The sequence below is a fragment of the Aythya ferina genome, assembly GCF_964211825.1.
Source record: "Aythya ferina genome assembly, chromosome: Z".
Lineage (NCBI taxonomy): Eukaryota > Metazoa > Chordata > Aves > Anseriformes > Anatidae > Aythya > Aythya ferina.
Window position 1 is genome coordinate 24,234,926 of NC_140299.1, and position 22,851 is coordinate 24,257,776.

The window sequence follows — 22,851 nt, forward strand, 5'->3', positions numbered from 1 at the left end:
TGAATGGATTCTGGGGTTATTCTCCAGTGCCTGATTATCTCACGGTATAATTTAAACCTAGCACTAAACATTTATAAGATACTGTCAATATTTTAATAGCATCCACATTTGCTTTGATATAATGTGCAAAGGAGTAGCAAATCTGGCTCGTTACTGTCTTCACCTATGTTTCACTGTATAAGCACTCTACATATTTAACAAAGTAATTTAGAATATGTTCAACAATTTAAATATTCTGAAATAACAGTGTTTTATAAAGCTAACTTTAAACCTTATGATATGCATGTGACAGTACACTGTCACATGCTGCAATTAAATCTCATCTTAGTTTAAGAAAAAATGAAGAAATGTTTTCTGAGAAGCTTTGGAAAAAAAACAGTCTTAGGTGTAAGAACGTAAAAAACAGCAAAAGCAATTATAAGACATTGAAACATGGTGCTATTTAAAAAAAAATATCTTACTAGCGTTGCAACACTTACTTTGAAAAAGCATAGAAAAAGCGATCATAACACTCAACCCCCATACTCCTGGAGTAGGTAGAAGTTCATTGGGGGAAATTGTGTTAGTAGCTGAGGGAAAGAAATGCAGGGTGCCTGCTGGCAGAGGTGGAGGCTTCAGCAGAGCAAAGCTGGTGAAGGAGGGGTGACCTCGGTCACTCCCACAGAAGAGTGCAAAACTATGGCTACACAAAGCCCTCTGTAGCACTTTGTATGTGATTTGGATAGAGTGCTTCACAAATGTGAAGAAATCTGGCTCCTGACCACGGGCTCTGAGCTGCAGCACCTGACTCACCGAGTGCTGCAAGTGATGACCCAGCTACGACCAGAAGGGTGCCCAAGGCAAGGGGAACACAGGTGTGGAGCTCTCAGCACTGCTCTGCAGGGTGCTGAGCAAATGCCAGGAGGCGAAGGTCTCTGAGGGAGGAGAAAAGGCAATTCTGCAGAGCCATCATCTCTCCATCAAGTGAACTTTGCAAACCATAAAGAATTCGTAAAGGTCACTCAGCAAAACTGCTCAGTACCTGCCAGAAGGTTAAAAAAAAAAAAAAATCTAATACTGCTAATACCTCCAGCACTGCTGGTGTTACCTTTCCCTAACTTTTGCTCCTAAAAGGTAAAAGTACAGCACAAGAGCTGCCCTGGGCTGGCCCATGCTGAGGTTCATGCAAACTGTGTCCCATCTCTGATGTGTTTGGTGCTAACCAAAGACTGAAGTCACCCATGGGACACAGCCTGACCAGGCAGTGGTGGGACAACACATTGTTTAAGTCCAGTGACAGGACTTAAAGACAGTTGTGGTGACTGGGTTGGCCTGAAAGTTGTGCTTAGTAGGACAGCTTGGAGTCATGCCCAGAGTCTAAGTCTGACAGTACAATGACAAATAATCGTGTCTTAGCCAAAAACAAACAAACAAAACACCACCAAACCAAACTAAACCAAAACCAAACCAAAACAAAACATAATGCAATGCCCAGCCCACAAACCAAAGCAAAACCAAACTAAAACAGCAGCATAGACAGCTGATTACCTGCCTAGGTGTGGTACTCCCTAGCAAGGCTAGCTTCATAGGTAAGATTTATAGTGTGGAAGAACAGACAAAGCAAACAAAACCTGCATCAATTTTGCTGCTACCTCTTCCTTTGCCTGTTTCATGATTTGGTATTGGGTTGACTTGGGCATAGCATAAGCAAATAAATAAATAAAATCCATAGCATTAGTACTAAGGAAGTACATTCAGGTCCTATCTGAGTCCACAATAACAGAAGCCTAATCTTTTTATAGATTTTTCAACTTCTGAATAGCCCTCATATATTTTTTAACCTTCTCCTCTGCACTGGTGTTATTAAATAAAATCCCACACAGAATAGAGCAGCTCTCCCACTTCATCTAGTATTAGTTATTAAGAACAGGCTGCCCTGGCCCTGCCTATGCGAAGAGCTTCAATTATTCAAGTCATCCTCTGTTTTCCAAAGTTGCAGTCACAGTCCATCTTCCTCTGCAGCGCAATGAGCTGCTGCTTTATATTTTTAAGCCAGAATGAAAGACATACAATTTAAGCCTTTTCATCCAACATACTTCCAAATGCTCCTCTAGTTCTCTGTAGAATTTGTATGCTGTACAGCAGTAGGCTTCTAGTCACTGGAAGTGTCTGCCATTGCAAAAAGACATTCCCAATGTTCCAGGTGCATAAATAGAGATGTGAAAGTGCTGACATCCAGGGACATCAGACAACGTTGCTTTTTTCCAAACAGACATTTCACACCCAATCTTGTTGGCAAACCAGCCAGTCTGTTATTTCCACGCTAGGACATTGGCTCAAAACTTTTATAGTTCTTGAAGACACCAACAATCTGTTTTGTGCTTCCTGTTGTAATAGCCCAAACCCCAGAGATTTCTTATCTTCTTCTGTTTCTCACAGTCTCCTGCCTCTCACCACAACTTGCATGCTGTGCCTGCTGGGATTTCAGATTTCTAGCCCAGCGTGGCAGGCTGAGCTCGTGCTCCCTTGCGTATGATGCTGGGGAGGACTTTTCACCTCCCTAGATGCCAGGATGTCCCTGTACGTCCTGGATGTCAAGCTGTGGCAGTGGCCTGCACAGGCAAGGTCTCTCATTTCCTAAAGTCTCCTACCACAACTCCGCAGCACAGCGCAAGGAGAAAAAAATTGGTTAGGCCAACTTCCCATCCTAGCTGAAAGAAACATGTTCTTTTTCTGTGATTTTGTTCTGCGCATTCCTGCAGTCTCTGCCTTCACCATGCTGCCCCTTTCGCCCTACAGCAATCTGTATGCTCAACTGTGTCTCCCTATTGCTCTGCATTTCCTAGGGCAATAGATCATCCTTTTCCTTCTGCAGGGTAAGAGAATTAGGAACTACCAGAAACTCATTATTTTAAACCCAGCCTTTCATGTATTAGCCTACTGTTAACTTCATATCTTCCTGTGGAATGACTACTTCATGTAAAAATGAGAAGGGGGAAAAAAAAAAGGAAAATAGGGGGAGTGGGAAATGGAATTTCCAGAACTCCATGACTTTCTCCCCATTAACTGGCCTTCTTAGGTCATCACTAAATAGATAAAAAGAGTCCCACACCCATTCCAGCTACCTGGAAACACACATAAATTGACTGCAGAGCCCTTATAACATAAGCCCTGCCTTATGTTATAAGACACATCCTGAGACCTTCCCTTTCTGCAAAAGGAAATCAGTTGGGAAAGTTATGAGAGGCAGAACTGTGCTGCAGCTGCTCAAGTGTCACGTAGCGGTTAGAGGCTCAGGTATTCTAGCAGGTACACAAATCACTTGGGTGCTATCTTCCCACAACAAGACTGTAATCTCACAGTTACCAGCACAAAAATTAAAATCTACTCATATTTGCTGTTTGCCTTAAAATATAAAACAAGCGCTTTGAAAATATTTTTGCTATTTAAACGATTTATTCTACATGGAACTAGGAAAAAAATAAATAAATAAAGACATCTGTCAAGAGCCATTAGTCTCAGACAGCAAAATGCCCAAAGGCAAGAAAATATTGCATGAACCTTCCGAAGATGAATGGGTTATTTACACTGACCAGGATGTGATGCCTTACACCAGCTTTATATTGGGTTCTGATGTCGTGTGTTAGTCTCACTACTTGCATAACAAACTGTGATAGGAAACCAAATTGTTTACAGATTACATTACAAAGCTTAGTAAAACCTGAACTTTTCTGCTTTATGTGCAGGCATCATAATTCTTGGGCAAGCCATAAGCTCTGCTGCAACTTTATGCATTTTTTTAACACTCTAAAGAGACTTATGAATTACTTGGTGCATTTCCAACAGGAAAGCACTTTCTATCAGGGAAGAATAATTTTCTTAGTCCTCAGAAGTGCTCTCAGTAACCCATGCGGGTCTGATAGCTGGCTGGCGTTTTACCTGTGCTATGGAAGGGAAACAAAACCAAACCTTTACCCTGGCCTGCCATCAGAGCCCTGTACACAGACACCTGCTCGTTGCTCAGGCAGCTGGTGGGGATTAACAAGACGCAGAAGCCAGGCTTCTCTGCTGGAAGGGGCATGCATGAAAAAAGCTGCAGCAAAAACTATGCCCAGCTCCATAACTTCTGCAAAGGAACACATGTGGAAGTGGTGCAGGTCAGCCAGGGCTTGTACAGTGACGTGAAGGGAGCAGGGGAACACCGAGACTCTTCTGCTTCACTCCCTGAAGCACTTCCCGACCTTGGGCCAGCCGTTGTGTTGCATAACTCTTTTATAAAATAGGAATGAGAATTTGCGTGCTCGAAAGATGGAAATAGAAGGAGCCAATGGGGAACTTCCCACTGACTGCAATGTTGCACAATCAGGTGCCATTCAACTGCATGTAAAGGAGGAACACAAAAACGGCAGAGAGCTTGGGGCTGTTAAAAATAAATCAGTGACGACAGGGGCCAGGACAGGCTGTCTTCAGCCAAGTTTGCATATTGGTTACATCTCCTCTCAGCTACGTTTTCAAAACACCAGAAAATTATGTTCTGCATCCGAGGCTTTAAAAAATGTTTGTCAACCAATAACTATCTTACAGACTCAGTGAGTGCATGGAAGGGGCTTCGTCCTGCTGTTCTTGCTTAGCCAGTACTTCCCAGGAATTTTGCCCAGGCAGTGAGCATAGCAGAAGGCTTTAAACTCTACTAGCACATTGACATTTGCAATAGCAAAATTTAAGCTGTTAAAGAATCCATTTTATTTAACTTTAATAAGCTATTTCTGAATGCCCAGTGCAGTTAATGTATGTGCCAAAACCAAAATTTTGCATCTCAATTACCCTAATTAAACTAATCAAATGGAGTTATATACTCAGTTACCACTGGGCACTGCTGTTAAAGAACTCACTGGTAGGCTCTGATCTCTCTTATTAGTAGATGGTTAAGGGTAGGTATGAACTCTGGAATTTGTAATATAACTGACTGCTAAAGGGAATTATTTCTGTGGTTTAATTAAGCATTGCAATGCAACGCCTGAGCTTTGGTTGCAGAGGCTGCTAGCCAGCAGCAAGTCACAGCTGTGGGGAGCTGCAAACAGGCACCTGAGGAGAAGTCGTCCTCCCATCGTGAGCAGTAAATAACTGCAGTGCTACATACAGGCATGTATTTCCATTCCTTTAATGGAAAAGTTAGCCATTCCTACTCTTGCTGTGTTCTACAATTTGAGTTTTATTATTAGCCATTTAATTGCAGATAGCATTAAAAAAGAATCCAGGCTGTTGTGTTTTAGCTGTCTGCAGTGAGTAGCTCCAGCTTCAGCTGGTTTTCTTGTCAGGTTACAGCTATGCGCAGGTGTAAATACCATTTATAGTCACGTAACCCCTCTCACTGCCTGTGTGGACCTGAGTAAACGTCTCCCTTGGGAGAAAAGCAGCATTACCTACAGGAGGCATCCCCCCCTTTCTGGAAAACTGGCTCTTCATTCTCAGAGCACAGAACTTTCCCAGCTCTCCTGAGCTACGTTTCCCTGTTTAAATTTCACTCCTGCAGGACTCAGGGTGGTTTAGGCTGCACAGATGCTGCCCCACCACCTCTCTTCGGCCATCTCTTTCTCTCCTGGTGAAGCTCAGTGAAAATGAGAAATGTTTTGCATTTTCATACTCAGAGCAGTTTCTAAATGCAGGATGGCTCCACAGCACTTTGGTTTTAGGTCCTGTATGACCAAAATTTCATATAAATGTTCTTTCTGAAAATATCTTAAACAGTCAACGGTGATGTTACCGGTTCTTCCTGAAGTATGCACCCTGAACTGGTTGGCTTTGCTCCAGAAACCTTGCAGCCTGGTACAAAGGAGTGGCCTCTCTGTCTCTTTATGAAAGCAACAGCGTTTGCATGGCCAAAGATGACGTTAGGGTGAGTTGAGCTGCAGACGCCCCCACATGCAGTGTGGGACCAACACCCCACATTGTGTGCTGGGCCAAGTTCCCTCTTCTTATTTTCCTCACAGCAGAAACACAGTGTTAGGAAAAACAAACAAACAAACAAACAAACAAACAAACAAAACCACAGCTTCCACGTAAGAGTTAAAAAAATCAAAAAATCAAAAAATCAAATGACACCTCATTCCACTCCACAAATCTCCTGAGATCTCCTGTTAGTGGAGTGTGTAGAACAAGTTTTACTTTTTTGAGAAACAAAATGACTGATGAGGGAGGGACGGGAGCGAAGGCAGAAAAAAGGAACAAATTTAACTGCACCATTATCATATTTGACCGTTTTCTCTCCGACAGGCAAATCTCCAGCACGTCTCAGATCGAAATGTGACAAAGAGTCAGCCAGAAAGGGAGGAGCAGAGGGAGATGCCACTTGAGCTGGCATGCCGGAGGCTCTTTAAATAGAAAAGCTTTCAGGGAACTCAGAGCCGGCGCTTGCTGCACAAAACCTAATTACGGCCATCCCCACCCAAGACACCCCCCACCTCATATCTGCAGCAGCCAAAGAGCCCCTGCAGGGGTGGGAAGGGGGAAGAGGAACCGAACCGGGCCCAGGCCCAAACCTTCACCTCCACAGGGCAGTGCTGTCAGGCGAGGCCGCCAGCAGCCCCCACAGGGGAGGCAGTACCTGTTACTCAGCTCCTCTGCTTCCTCTGGGTCCACGGCCTCCTCCTCCTCTTCTTCCTCCTCTTCTTCCTCCTCCTCCTCCTCTTCCTCTTCTTCTTCATCCTCTATGAAGGAGGAGGTCTCGGATGCCCGGTCACACTCGGCGCCACGGTACCCCTCCATGCCCTTTCTAGCTCAGGCCCTCTACGGTGATTTTTACCCCCGACCCTGTCCTCCCCAGGGTTGCCTGAAGCAACTGTCATCCCCAGCAGCTCTCGCTTCTCCTGACTCAGGGCAGTCTTTAAATAGAGGCAGTGAAGTTGCAGCACCGACTCGCTGCCGGTCCCACCCCGGGTCCTAGCACCAACCGGGTGCCAGGGCACGTGGCAGCGGCCGCCTGGCCGCACGCCGCCCCAGAGGCAAAGGCCACCACGGGCTGGGGAACGGGGCCCAAGCCCCGGCCAAGCTGCTCCAAGTGGGTCTGGTTAAAGAGCTGGAGTGGGGGGAGGCACAAACAAAGCGAGTGTTTTCTCCTGCCCCTGCAAAAAAAGGCGCTTTTGGCATGCCCAAATGCTATTTCCAGCGTGGAGCCCAGCTGGGGACATGTGGTGGCTCAAGGCAAGACCTCCTGGAGCTAGAGAGGTCACAGGAGATTACCCAGGGGGTGACTTGGATGTGCACCTTTAGTAATTAATGCTGTGCTCTGAGGGGTATTGGGTGCACTGCTGATTTCAACAACATGTAGGGCATATGTTTGAACCCCGAAATCAACTGATGTATTAAATCCCAGGGCATCTCAAGTATCTTTTTCCGGTGGACTAGAACTGATACTAATTTAAAGCAAAACCAAATCGTATTACCATGAAGAGTTAACGTCAAGCCCCATTTGTCCTTTAACATTCTGCATTATCACTCAGAAGCCTGTGGTTTTCACAAACAAAATGGAAGCACTTCCAAATCACTAGCCAAAAAAAGTCTTTAAAAATAATAAAAATGAAGTGAAATCAAATAAAACAAAAATAAAATAAAGTAAAATAAAGTAAAATAAAGTAAAATAAAATAAAATAAAATAAAATAAAATAAAATAAAATAAAATAAAATAAAATAAAATAAAATAAAATAAAATAAAATAAAATAAAAATGAAAGAGGGAGAGAAAAGCATCTATGCTCAGATTCTAACTGAAGAACTTCCAAATTATTTCAGGTATATACAATGTTTGTACACCCAGCACAACTCTAATCTCAGTAATTTTAGTTCTAAGACAGTTGTCAAGCAATCAGCGAACTCTTCCTAGTGTTTTAAGTACAGAAACACCCAAGCAGGTATTTCTAAGTACAAGATCTTTCTGCAGTGCTAAATTAAAACTTTACTGTCAAATTCACCTGATGTAAAATACCTCCTAAACAGCATGTGTGTATAAAAGCAATCTGTTCTCCTGACCAACCCACTGACACCAGTGGTACACAATTCACAAGGTCAAAATGTAATTTCTCAAAGAAGAGTACTTGAAATGCATACTAAACTTAAACTCTAAATTTTATTGTGAGTGCAGAGAAAGTGTATGTATGGTAGATGAGCATTACAGCCTGGTAGAAATGAATCTATATGAAACGTGTGTATTGCACAAGTTTTGATTCATTCCACATACAGTGAGAGGAAGGTGACAACAAGGTGACAACCCTTTCACCAGTACCACTCCAAATTATTTTCAGAACTTGTTCTCTCCTTTCTGTATTTCTCACAATTTACTTTAGCCTTTAAGTTGACCAAAACAGCATATTCTTTCATGCTTCTCTTACAACCATCAAACTCTGTATGAGGGAAAGATTTATATCAATACACATAAGGATTAAAAGATCAACTGAATTTCTAGAGAAAACAAGACAAACATGACAAAAACAAACGCTACAAAGTACATGTGAGATTCTCCAGAGCAAGAGTACATTAGATCAGGAGTGACATTCTCTGAAGGACTGAAATTTAACATCAAATAAATGTACTGTGAATCAAGTTCAGTGACCTAAATTCAAATAAAGCATTGTTTCCAAATAGGCATTTAGAATGATATTCACAAACACTACCTTTAGGTGATCTAGAATTCCTCTTGCATCCTCCTGTTATGTCTGCCTATTTATCCAAAATAACCATGTAACCCTTCAATTTGGGTCTTAAAATTGTTTTATATTGAATTCTTTGAGCAACCTGGTCTGGTGGGTGGCATCCCTGCCTATGGCAGTGGGTTTGGAAATAAATGATCTATGAGGTCCCTTCCAACCTGAGCCATTCTATGATTCTTCTGAAGGCATTTCTTAAAAATAACTCTCATATTGTCAGAACACCTTAAGATACGTAGAGTATATTTGTTATGCCCCCTCCCCCAGTTAGTTCAAATATCACATATAATGAGAAGCAAGAGAGCTAGAAGATACATGAAGTTCAATTTTCACAGCATACAGCCTATGCCAGTTCTGGTAGTACTCTTATTTAATTGGAAGCTCTTGGTAACATTGAACTGGGAGCTCTTGCTCCCATACAAATCTAAGCCGATTAATTAAAAACCCCGCTAGAAGATTAAAGAGAGTTCCTAAAATCCTAGATAAGACATTAGCAGTTTCTGACATTATTTATGTGAGAAGTGACAGGTGAACCCAATGCCAAAACAAGTACACAGAACTACCCCTAAAATTACAGAGCTGAAATAAAGCATTTTTGATTGTAGGTAGTAAGAGGCCTCAGAGATGTGAGTGTCTTGCACACACATTAAAATGTTGGTCAGCAATGAAAAACAGACCTTTTAGTATATGCAGAACTGAATCCAAGTTAAAGTTCAACTCCTAGTCCTTATCCCAAAACAATTGATACTGTGGCACTTTAACTGAAGTTTTCGGTCAAGAGTTGCAGCCTGACATCATGTCCGCTTGTTCCAGTTGTCTGGCATTTCCATGGAAAGTAATGACACTTGTTTGCCTTGACAAAAGAATAATATAAGATGACACTAGTGAAATTTGTTTTCTGGACCTCTCAGATTATCTTTTAATACATGAAAGTATTGCTGCTGTCTGTGCTCTTGCTAGATACCCACTTGTCCAATTCGCTTCTTTCACCGTAAGGTAAACCAAGTCACATTAATTTGCACGTCACCGGATAGTGCCTGTAATTGAGCTAACACAGCTAAGTGCTACTTCAGTGTTAATTACTGTGGAGTTTTCTCTTAAGAGAGGATGTGACAAAAATGCTTGTCCCAACATTTGCAAAAACTAACATCTAGACTTTACATTTTTGATTATAAATATAGCTTATCAGAAGTACATCAACTTTTTTCTTTTCTTTTTTTTTTCTTTTTAATATTATTTTTAAGGATACAGGCCATTGTAAGATTGTATTCAAAAGATTACTGAATTGGGTCACTTTAAGAAGTTGCTTGAAGGTTTCAGATTTTTATTGGTCTATTTTGAAACAGATACTGAAAAAAAAAAAAAATTTCTAACACAAAACAACAATTTAAGGTGTGGGACATGTTAACTCCAAAAGTGATGGTTATTTTTTACTGTACATGTGCTGACCATGAGCCAGCACTGTGCCCTCATGGCCAAGAGGGACAATGGGATCCTGGGGTGCGTTAAAAGGAGCGTGGACAGCAGGTCAAGGAAGGTGATGCTGCCCCTCTACTCTGCCCTGGTCAGGCCTCACCTGGAGTACTGTGTCCAGTTCTGGGCTCCCTGGTACAAGAAAGACAGGGATCCCCTGGAAAGAGTCCAGCAGAGGGCCACAAAGATGATATGGGGCCTGGAGCATCTTCCCTGTCAGGAAAGGCTGAGAGACCTGGGTCTGTTCAGCCTGGAGAAAAGACTGAGAGGGGATCTCATCAATGTGTATAAATACCTGAGGTGTGGGAGACAGAGGGATTTGGCCAACCTCTTTTCAGTGGTTTGTGGGGACAGGACAAGGAGTAATGGTCACAAGATGGATTGCATATAGTTCTGCACCAACACGCAAAAGAACTTCTTCACGGTGAGGGTGACAGAGCACTGGGACAGGTTGCCCAGGGAGGTTGTGAAGTCTCCTTCTCTGGAGATATTCAAGGCCTATCTGGACACCTACCTGGGCACCCTGGTCTAAGGAACTTGCTTTGGCAAGATGATTGGACCTGATGATCTTTCGAGGTCCCTTCCAACCCCCTCAATTCTGTGATTCTGTGAGTCTATATCTCTTATGAGATAGTCATGCATGAAGTTTTGTCATTCATGTCCAGCTCACTTAAAACACATTTTTGCAAAGTTTAAACACATGCCCATTCTTAGTTATACTATTTTCAAGAAAGTTTACATTTTATAGACAAAAAGATGGCAAGATTTTTATTTTATTTTTTTTTAAAGCAACATCTCCACCTCCCCATTTGTATGCCATCTTTTAATCAAGGCATCATTCTGCACTAAAAACTTCTGGTTGCATTTCAAATAAAATGAGGTAAAAAGGAAGGTGGAAAAACCTATCAACTTATAAAGATGAAGGCCAATATGGAGGCAAATACACATGGAGGGACAATATTTTAGTGGTTTGCCAGTCAGATTAAAACTGAAAGCCTGTGTACATTGCAGAAGGAAACTGTTTCAAGAAGCAAGCCAAACTATTAGATAGACTGGATCACAATTGTTTGTGTAAGTGACATCTCAGGAGGAAGTTTACAGTTTGTATTACTTCTGCATTGTAACACTTACATTAGAATTTACATTTTGCACAAGAAGCAATGTTTGCTGTTTAACAGTTATAAGGGCTTTCACAACCATGGTAGAAGCGGCAATAGATGAAAGTTATACCTGGATGCAGTGCAAAATAGCCATAGAAAAGTTTTAACAGCTGCCTTGACCTTTACATTCATTTCCTTTTCTATTTAATTTTAGAAAATATTTTAAATGCCCAATACCAAACAACAAAAAAAGGAAAAAAGCTGTATTTTCCATATATAAACTTTATTTCACTGGACACCATACAAAATATTAAACTTTAAAAATGAACACGATTTTGACATCAATTTTAAGTACAGTTTCGACACTTAATTGGTCTTTAATAACAAAGAAATGAGAGGCACAAACTGTGCTACAGCAGGTCTAAAAGAAGTTTCACAACTTTCATTTGGAAAAGGTAAAATTTTCAAGATTGAAATTTTCAAGACTTATTTAAATTCATTTTATAGTACCTGACCAATTTACAAATACTTGCACAAAATCAGAACAAAAGGCCAGCTTACTGTAGCAGTTGAAGGTTGAGTTTTTTTTAAGCAGACACCACTACTACTCTGAATATGTAAAATGAAGCACTGAAAATTATCTTGCCTACTGTTGGTCAATACGAAGCATTATATAAATTGTTTTGTCCCTTTTTATTTCAACTTCTTTGTAGTAGAACTGTTGTTTGAAAATTCCAGTTTACAGTTCTTGGTATCCAGGAGTTAACAAATATAATCTTAATTTGCATAAACTTTTGCCTTTTGTTCCATATAAATGGGAAATAAAACCAGAAAGTGCTGAGCCGAGCAAAAGTGCATACTGCGTTAAGCACACATAAAGCACAGACTGTCTGTTCATCCAGAGAGTAAAGTGTGCAATGATTTAAGGATTCAGACTCAATCATTTGCTCTGAATTCCTATATTTCATTGTTAGATGTGTCTCAACTGATGATTACACAGATTATGGAAACAAGTCAGTACATTCCCCATATCTCCTTAGAACATATTTATTCATGTAGTCTGCTGTTTGAGTCACAAGTCTCTTCTAGAAGTCAACAATGCAAGTGTTTTCAGAAAACACATTTGAATAAACAGCAGTATTAACAAGTGTCAATAATAAAATATGTATTCTGTCTTATAAAGATTTCCTTAACAAAAGTTTACCAAGAAAAGCACGTCATAAAAAAAACTCGTGCCCATAACTGCATTTTTATTTTGATACTGTTCTGTATTTCAGCAGGATTCAAAATGGAGAAAAAGAAGTTGGTTATTTTTTCCGTCGACTTCCTCTTACGGGTAGTATACAGTTTAGGTTTTTCTTTATTTGCAGTATCTGCCAAGACTGGGGGAAAAAAGTAAAAGAATTAAAAAGGCAAAAATCATCTTTGCCATTTATATTTAAATATCACTGTAAGTAGTAAGCCTCACATATCCACAAATATCAGTTTGATTCTTTACCTCCACTCCAAGTCATAATATTTATTTATTTTAGGGAAGAAGAATCCTAAAGGTACACAAGATGTACTGAATTATTGAGAAAGGTATGTGCTTTCAAGAAGAGAGTAGATTTAATGTTTGTGGAGACTGAAGTGTTCACATTATTTATTACATTGATAATCTGCCTGTAAAAAATAATTATCTGAAAAGCATGCCACTGCTCCTGAGGCAGGAGGTTATACTCTAACATTACCAGAATTTGTGTCTTTAAAATAGGTTATTTACAATTTTTTCTGTATTCTTTTCTGGATTCCAGGATACTCCAACATATAAGCTTCCAGACAGCTTGGACAACTGCTCTTACTTTTTCCAGAAAACCACACAGGTTTGAAAACAATTTCTTAATTCAAAACTCTGAAAGGAGAAGTTCATTCTCATTTCAGCACAGAACAGCACTGAGATCCCAAACTATGTCAATCATTGCTTTAGCGGATTATCAAGTATTTTATGGAAAAAAAATGTGGACAGTTAGGTATTTTTTATGCTAAAATAGATAAATAGAAGGAAGCCAACGTTTGTGAACAGAATTACGATGTCTAACTGGTTAAAGGTGGAAGCCAGTTCTGCACACCAATCACTACTTATAACTGCGCTATGAAGAGTCAAATCTCAGAACACCAGAATTTGAGCTTAGATACATGAGCATATTCCCAAATGTAGTAACTATCATAGCAGAAAAGAATACAATAACTGGATGTAAAGATTTTTAAAAGCACAATATTTAACCAAGGCCTAAATCACAGTTTTTTTCACTCAAAGTTTTTGTCTCCTCCACTGACTGGAACAGCGTAAGCTCCAGTTTTAATTACTCATGTGCTAAAATTATGAGCGTGATTTCCCCAAAGAAAACTAACAAATCACTTCTGTTGTCAAAAAACAGCAGAAAAACAAGGCATTAAAAAAAAAAAAAAAAAAAGGGGGACGGTAAGAGGTATAAAACATTTTTTATTACCAGTCAAATTAGCGTAGGAAGAAATAATGAGTGAAGATGGTTATGTTTTTACAGCTATCAACTATCACAGTATTTTCTTGTTTATGTAAAACTGAAAATTCTTAAGACAAAGGGTTTACGATTTCAAGTACTCATTTCAATTTAAGCCTGATTCTTATTAGCATAGATATTAATAGTTTTACTACTCCTATTTAATCAAGATTTACATATATATGTAATTTTATATGCAATATGTGTAAGTTTGTATATACATACACACACTACAAAGCATAAATCCAATCATAACACAAACATCAGAAGCAGGACAGTTCAATGACTATCCTTTTTATAATTATTTTGAAAACTAAAGTGACAGGAAAAATGACATCAGATGCAACATTTACCTTGAGAAGTTCATCTTTGATACAATCAAACTTCTGTTTTTCATGTACAGCTCTAGCAGTGTTTGTCCCATCAAAGGGCTCTGCAAGATCAAATGCAAACATTACATGTTAAAAAATTACAGCTATGCTGTCTTCACTGAGCTAGGAATGAAGAAAAAAGAAAAAAGAGTCAAGGTGTCATTGCTTCCCAAAAGGTAAAGCCAATTCCACTTGTGTTATGTCTATATAATATTCCTCCAAAAAATGCTCACACCCTGAGCACTCTAATGGTAGGTAAACCACAATAAAGCAAAATTATTATTTCTATCTAAGCATGGTATGATTGTGTCAAATTCATGCATCAGTAATTATTTGTGACTTCTTTGCAGTCTGTGATGACATATCAGAATATGATTTTGCATATCGAAATGTTCTGAGACTTGCTGCATGTTATGTTCATCTCAATCAACAGTTTTAGTGAAATACATAAAGAACGTTAAAATATTTGCTGCAGCTTTTTAACCTAAGTGCTGTAAAAACATTTTCAGTTCTTACCTGTTGTACGGTATCTGTTCAAAATTTGCAGCTTTCTCCTTCTAACAGACTACAAGTTCGTGATGTTTTCCTTTTTTACCCCCTAATAATTAATACTTCAGAACTTTTTTGTAATTGAAGGATTAAAGTATTCCTTGCAATTGATAACATGCTAGTAACAAGGTACCAGGTTCTAAACAATTATGCATTGCAATGCTCTAGAAAACAGATTTCATACAGTCTTTTTTTTTTTTTTTTTTGCCTTACTAGAGAACTATGTAAATAACACATTTCACACTGGCACAATGTCTTAAAGTCCTCAAGGACCAGTGAAGCACTTGCTAGATTAGGTAATTTTTTGTTTAGTTGGTGTACTGGCCTTATATGTCTTTCATTTGCTTTTAGTTCTTGCTGTTCTAGTCTCTTAGTAACAGGCAATAAATGACATTAATCTTCCCTATACTGAGTCTGTTCCCTACATTGACTGTCACAGTAACTGGTGAGTGATCTCCCTGTCCTTATCTCAACCCATGAGCATTTTTCATCTGATTTTCTCCCCCTGTCCCATTGAGGAGGGAGAGTAAGAGAGAGACTAGAGAGCGGCTGTGTAGTACTTGGCTACCTTCCACTGTTAAACCACAACAGTTGGTTATGTATTGCTTTTATTCAGAAAGGGACATAAAGTAACATAAAGCATTAAACAGACATCAGATGGGATTGTGCCATTACATAGAGTGGGACTTTAAATTTGGAACATGTTCCATGGCATTACGATTTTATTACTGAAGGCTATTTAAACTTGCAATGAAATAAATTGTTTAAAGCAATAAATGTATTATTTCTGTAAGTTTTTTCTTCAAACTACTTATAAAGTTTTCTAGTGGATGTTTACAGGCAGATTTATTTTACTGTAGAATGAATCAGACATTTAGATTGCAGCAGAAAACTGTCAATGAAATAAAAAAGGTACCTCTTCCTCTACTACCAGCCACATAATTTGGTATACTGACCTTCTACTACAAAGAATTCCATATCCCTTAGCATGTTAAGCAGTACAACTTTTTTTTTTTGTCTTATATCTGATGTTAACTGTTTCTTTAATTCTAGGACCTTTACATATTTAATGTTGAGTCAGGAGATTTTTTGAAGCAACAAGACCAATGCCATACAATCTTCCAAAACTGTCAGTGGGGAAAAAGGCATTTTTCCTAGTCAAAAAAAGCTGACTCACACCTTCCCTTTATTCTTCTTGCACATTTACTAGCTGTCAAAAGACAAATTCATGCCCTGGAGCGCAACAAGAATACTTTTATAATCAGATACTACTTACACCGCTTTATATTTTCTAACCACCAGAAGAGAGTCCATCATAAGTCACCTTGTTCATACACTGAGTTGAGAAAAAAAAGTAATCCAACTCCAACACTGATATTAGAAGAAAAGACTAAAAGGGATCATATTTCCAAATAAAAATAAAAGAAATCATAAAACTTAATAATTCTTCAGGGTGTGTTTTGATCGTTTTTAATACCTGAACTGAAAGATTTGTAAATACGAGGATGAATCAGATGCAGCTTATACAGGTTCTGATCCAGTTTCCCTAAGTGACTAAGACAATTAGTTGTCACAAAATTACCAAGTTTCTATCTTTTCCAAATTTGTCTTTTTCAAAAGAACAGTTTAATATTGATATGATGTTGTTTGATGTAGACAAGATTTAAACTCACACTACAGCAGTCAACAGTAATTTAGAGATAACCAACAATGAATGTTCACCGTCATTAGCTAAAAGCAGTATTCTCTCTACACCCATGATAGTAATAGCTTGCCAGATTTTAAAAAAGATCACCGCTACTCCATTTGTTTCTCCAAAAGCAGAAAAACTGAGAATCAGTCTTAAGACAAGTAAAACTTAAAACAGAACAATTTTTTTTCTTTGAGTAACCCTAAATATTGTGCTACATAGAGAATTATGACAACTTGCTGGCACAGACTTCTATAACCTATCAATAAATATATTTAAGATATTTAAAACACACACGCTATACCAATTACTAAAGTTTTAGTCCTCTAAATGGAAAATCTGACAGACTTGGAAACCAGAATATGCTGACGTGTTTAAGTAGCTTTTGTAAGCTTCTTCTCAAAGTACACAGAAGTCTATCCAAATACTTTGTTAAACTTTTTACAGCAGCTGCTAAACTGAACTATGAGGCCTATTTTGGGCTGAAATAAGAAATGTAATTTTCTCCCTTCTGATTTATAAATAAAAATTTAGTATATGAGGATTAATCCCACTCTTAATAAAGTCTGGATGCACACTGTAGCAGGAAGGAATCAGATATGCCAACTATAGATAATTTTACATTTTAATAGTTCAAATGCAAATGTACTCTTAGGAAAAAATTACATGTAATCAAGAATATTCAATACAAAATCTAGGATGACTATTTTGTGTCCTAATATTCTGTTTTCCAACCTAGCAGAAAGAAAATCTAATTATTCAACCACTTTGCAATGTCGTGAAAAGATTGAGAGCCTGAAACATACAGCCGCCCTGCAACTCAGAGGATCAGCATCATATGACAGCAGCAGGCACAGCTGCTCAGCATTCCCACCTCCCACATTCAGAACAGAGCCTTGGCAATGCCTGCACTACTAGCATAGTAGTGCATTTCAGTTGTGCAGATACTCTTAATTCTCTTATTTCTTAACTCTGAGACTGTGAAGTCAAATGTGCAGCCTTCTTCATGGGTTTCAGTTTATTTTTCCCTATGACTGATATTTGCTTTTTCGTTTTTGTCTTTTTCTTCTCCCTCCCCCCCCCCTTTTTTTTTTTTTTTTTTTTTCTTTTTTGCTTCCTTTTTTCCAACCCCCCCCTTTTTTTTTTCCCACAAAAAACAAATAAAGGACAGGAATTCCGGCATGTGGGTTCACACTGTCACCCATACAATTACAGCCAAGTTGGTGAGCTCCAGTCAAAGTATAACTAACTTCACCAGTTGGTAATTATTCTCTGTATAGAGCAGCACAAATGCAGGAAATGAAGTGCACATCCTGCACTCTCTCCCCACAGGAATTTTGAAGAATATCTGCACCTAACCCACAGGTCTTCTGCCTTACTGCCCCCATAGCAACAAGATTTTCCCAGTCTCTTTAACAACTCTTTTCCATACTGTTGGGCTCCTATCCAAGCTCCATCCCTCTTTTAACCTAAAATTTCAACCCTTGATACTGTAATCCCCAATAGTCTCCCATTTATTTACAGCCAGGACCCTGGCCACCTCCCACATTTCAGACCTTCCCTCTTCACCTTAATGTCCTAAACCAGCTACTTCTAATTCCGCTTATTCTCCATCCTAGTACCTCTTCCATGGTCTTCTGTCCAGCCGATTCACCTTCAACTCCTGCATTCTACATTCACTTCCCTTTTTTGATTATTTTCATAGTCAACTCTTCCCACTTCACGTGGTAGTTATCGGCCCCTTCCCTTTTTTTCTTTTTCCCCCCTCATACTCCTCTCTAACCACAGTCCCTCTCTTAGTCTGTTATCTTCTCTCTCCGTGGTCCAAGATTCACCACCTATGCATGTTAACTGTTTGTTTTCTCCATGAAGACTACCGATTCACTGTTGAAAGGTAAGAAGCGCACATGGAGGTTCCCTGTATTGTGCTACTCCCCAGTTCAGTCTAAATTTCAACAGCTGATACCTCTGACTCCAAAACGTAGCCTCTTTTTTTTCCCCCTTCAGTTCTGGAGGGCATCACATAGTTTCTATGGAAATTGTACATTCAAAAGACAGTCAAAAATAGTAGCCACAAGTGGATCAACATATGCACAATTTAGTTACTGCTAGGACTTGAGATGCCAGAGCATTACTAGAACAAAGAATATTCTTAGAGAGGAATCTGATTATGTGCCCACTGTGTTTTTTCAGAAGCACAATCTTGGCAAAACTGAAGACTATTTTTACAGAGCAGCAAAACATGCTACTGTTCGTAAAGCCATTCCTTGTCAAAGCCCTAATCTCTGTTCCAAAAGTAACAGGGCAATGAGTCCTCTTGAAGAAAAGGTCAGGAGAACTATTTTTAAACTCTATAGAACTTAAAGCTTCCTTCTCAAATGTTTTTGACGAGACTGTTTCCAAAACTATTGACATTGGTTAAACTTCATTTTCTATATACATACACTACATGTGTGCATTATTAAAATATAATCACTATAAAGTGACAGATTAATGTATTTAGTGACTTAGCAGTTAAAGATGATAAAGTAGCTTTATGTTTTACCTTCTATGCATATAAATTTGTTTCTCCATGCAACACCATCAGGTCTTGGAAGAGCTTTGCCCTCACGAACTGAAATCATTTGATGGCTCCAACTGGGGAAAAAGAAAACAATTTGCAGACCTTTTAACTCTTGATTCTGAATAATGTCCATTTACATTAATAAGTTGTCATACTGCTACATAAACAAGCCTGGATAGCACAGTACTTTACAATACCAAGCAATTTAATATAAAGTGCTATACAAGAGTAAGGAATGATGGGTAGGAAACAAGAAAAAAGTTTCCACATGCACTTAAGTTTTTGTAAGTAAACATTTGCAAAACAGAACATCAGAGGTTTCCCATGATTAACATATGTTCATGACAGGTTTTTTTTTTTTTCCAAAGCCAGTATCAACTTGAATATGGACACCTACATTTATTTCTAAATTCAAAAGAAATTACAGCCTCAAAAGTTTGTCTTTCAGGTATTTCTGTGAAGGAAAAAAGGCCCATAAGGAATTTAAGTGCAGAGGAAGTCTGATACTGACTGACTGATACTGTACATATATTCAACAATCAAGTGACACAAAGAAAGCATGCTTACAAATTAGCATTCCCAGTAGAAGAGCATTATTAGAAAGCACTAATACTTTGAATATGTGGTATTTTTGATATTCTGTAACATCAGTGCAACAACTCAAATGTGCATCCAAAGATAATCTACTGCATTCTGCACACAGATTTAGAACAATGAAACCATAGGAAATGATCACACAAACAGGAACAGCACTACAGCATAGAGGGCTATCTTTATGAGTCCTGGCACAAGGATATGCCAAACACAACGGCAGCCAAAGCTACCACCTGCAGTTTTATGATTTTAACCAGTTCTACCCAGCCAGTTTTCATTTGTTTTTAACTAAGCCAGACAACTGCTGTATTAGCAAAAAGCCTGGAATGCCAACAAGAGATCATCATACACCCTGACTAGATAGGGATTAGAAATAGCAGGGTAGCATGCTGATAGCTGAACTGGTGTTACATACACCTGACTGGATCTCCTGAATGTATGGATGTTTTGACATAATGCAAAGATACAGGCACTCAGCTGAGTATATCAACCAACTGCAGTAGATCTGTAAATATCAACTGCATAACAAAATACAATCTCTAAATTATCAGTTAAATTTGGAAGAACTCTATGTTCCATAGGTCGATCAGCTCTCATAACACCACTAAGTCAGTAGCAATAAGACAGTTATAGCAGCTAAAAGTCTGTGCCTGCAGATTCTACAAGTTAACTTGGGTACAACTCATTATTAAACATACTTATGAAATTCGGTTGCTTGAATTTAATTCAACATTTTTAGTCCAACATCTTTACTTCCATAGAGCACATACACTACTCTTCTGTTTAGGAATATAAATAGGGCTTTGAGAATTCAAAAAGGCACAGGGCACAACCAGTGAAGTACATGCTTGTACACCTTAGATTACTTGTTACCCACTGCCATGCATTTTTATATTTTTCTTCACTCTAGAAAATTAATATGAGTGAAGATCAGTCCTAGCATTCAATGTAAACTAAAGTGAACACCGAATCCTATCACTCTCCCTCTTCTTAATTCCTGGAGTAGACTACTCGTCTAATTTTGCAAGAACTAGAGATATTTTAAAGAACCAAATACTCAAATACTTTTCTGTCATGTCTTTTTAATAACCTGTCATCAACACAAGCTTAATAAAAAATTCAGATGAATTGCTTATAAACAGAAACATGTACACACACACAGAGATTACAACAACAAAATAAGCAACCAGAATTATCAAAAAAGCTTGAACTGCAGCTCCAGTACATTGGTCATGATGGGAAGAAGCAGACAGTTAAATACTATTTTAGACAATGCAGAGTAGTTAAGAGAGATCCAGACAAGCAACAAGTTACACAACAAAAGCATTTGATCTATATTTAGTTTAAACAGGCAATATTTTTTCATTTCTAACACTTAATTTTTGCTCATCTTTTTATCCACAGGTTATACTTGATTCCTCAGCAAGAAATAAATGCATTTATAATACACTTGTTAGCTAGAAGCAACAACAACAAAAACACATTTCTACCTTTTAAACAGTTCCATATTTAAACTTAGGAAGGACTAGTTTCTCACATTAAACCTTCATTAACCCTGCCTTGGTACCAAAATCAACTTGAATTATAAGTGAATTACGAATAGGAAATGATTTGTTTATTAATTTTAAGCATTTTGGCTTGCACACAGAAACTTCATAATTGCCAGTGTTAAGTGAATAGCCTTAAAATATGTATTTCAATCTGTAAATTAATAATAACCATTTGAACAGCAATCATTAGTTTTTTCTAGTGTCACACTCCACATCAGGTACGAGTGCCTCATGAAGAACACAAGAATTTGAAACAAAACCAGGAATTTCCAGGTGTAAGCCTTGTGTATGAATATGTTACAAATAGATTAAAAAGTCTGTACTTTCTGAAGCAATATTATTAATCTATTTCTGCAAGTAGCTTTGGCTTATGAAATGTGTACCAACTGCAAACGTATTTAATATAGTTCTATTCAAAAATATATTATTATTATCTGACTAATTCTGCCCTGGAGAGAGCAACTGTATTTTATATTTTGTCAAGACAGTGTAGCTTATCTTTGATCATGTCTACCAAATACAACCTAACAACAACTTAAACACCTACAGCATAACTCGAAATGAGAAATACAAAAGCAGCACAGTCCCAAATGACAATCTCTAGGCTCCCTAACAGCATTTTAAGGGTAACAAGGCTTCAAGGTCTCACTTTATAAAGAGGCAGCCAAGTGAAAACCTGCTGCCTTCACTCACTGCTGCAGATGTGAAATCAGACACTTTTTTAAGAGAGCCTGGTAAACATGGAGCAGTTTCCAAATACTTTCTTCTAAGACACCTCCATACATTTTTCTCCTTTGTCACATTCACTGCATGATCAGCAGAGCTTTATTAATTTGAAATAATGAAAAATAAAACAGCTATAAGCATACTTTTTGTCAGCTGTATCATGTGAAACACTATGCAGACTTGAACTCTGTGGCAAGAGAATCTCCAACCGTGCTGGTGTATTATTTAAGCCTTGCTCTCTATAGACTCATATGTGCAGCAATTTCCAAATCACGTTTCTGATAACTTCTGAAGGGGAAGAAAACAACAAAACAAAACAACAAAATCTTCAAGAAAAAACAAAAATCCCAGACTCAGACTGTGCAATTAGCACATGGTAACCAGCAATCTCTTCTTAAAGAGCTTACAGTCTAAATAAACAGAACAGATTAATAGCATATGGGAAAAAAGTCACAGCACAAGGTGATAAAATTATTTATGTCTGTGCAGAATGCAGTGCTCTTTTTTCTTCCTCTGCACCCTATTCCTTGGACCTATCCTGCTCTTAAGTATTACTCACTGCATGAAGTGAAACAAAATACACATTCTAACTGAAATACCTGCTGGCCTTTGCTATACTGGGGAGGGGTGAGGGGGGGAGAAAGGTTGAAAACAACATATTTCCATCTTCCCTTCACCTTCGTGACACATACATGCACATAGTTGATCAGTTTCATTTAATCATTTTATACAAAGTGATGATCTCTACCCATTATCTCATTGTTGACTACATGCTGTTCCTTCAGCAAATTGCATCCCGTTTATCAAAACCCTGTATTGTGGTGACCTACTCCATAGACAGGAATCTACAAAAGTCACTTTTATGAAAATTGATGTAGCAACCTTTTTAATCAAATTACAATTCCACAGTGACAGCTTACTGACACAGTACAGGTCAGTTGAATGTGACCTAACTTTATACTTTTGTAATTTGAAGAATAATTTCAAAAATTCTGTGCATAAAAAGAACACTAGTTTTAGTGGAAAAGGAAAGAATGAA

At 38.4% G+C, this 22,851-nt stretch overlaps 2 protein-coding genes across 6 annotated transcripts in view; both read right to left on the reverse strand.

The window, feature by feature from the left end:
- Positions 1-6,820, reverse strand: part of CMYA5 (cardiomyopathy associated 5) — a 46,377-nt gene extending 39,557 nt beyond the window's left edge. The window contains exon 1 of the mRNA XM_084503227.1: positions 6,584-6,820. Coding sequence (XP_084359353.1) covers positions 6,584-6,744 — 161 coding nt within the window. The 5' untranslated portion in view covers positions 6,745-6,820. The remainder of the gene's footprint in view (positions 1-6,583) is intronic.
- A 4,692-nt stretch (positions 6,821-11,512) lies between these two features.
- Positions 11,513-22,851, reverse strand: part of TENT2 (terminal nucleotidyltransferase 2) — a 41,027-nt gene continuing 29,688 nt past the window's right edge. For 4 of the 5 annotated variants that reach the window (XM_084503230.1, XM_084503232.1, XM_084503231.1 and 1 more), the window contains 3 exons: positions 18,925-19,016; positions 14,123-14,202; positions 11,513-12,632 (listed from right to left, as the gene is read on the reverse strand). In XM_084503230.1, coding sequence (XP_084359356.1) covers positions 12,558-12,632; positions 14,123-14,202; positions 18,925-19,016 — 247 coding nt within the window. In that variant the 3' untranslated portion in view covers positions 11,513-12,557. Of the gene's footprint in view, positions 12,633-14,122; positions 14,203-18,924; positions 19,017-21,726; positions 22,101-22,851 lie in introns of those variants that run through there. The other variant, XM_084503234.1, reaches the window with a different exon arrangement.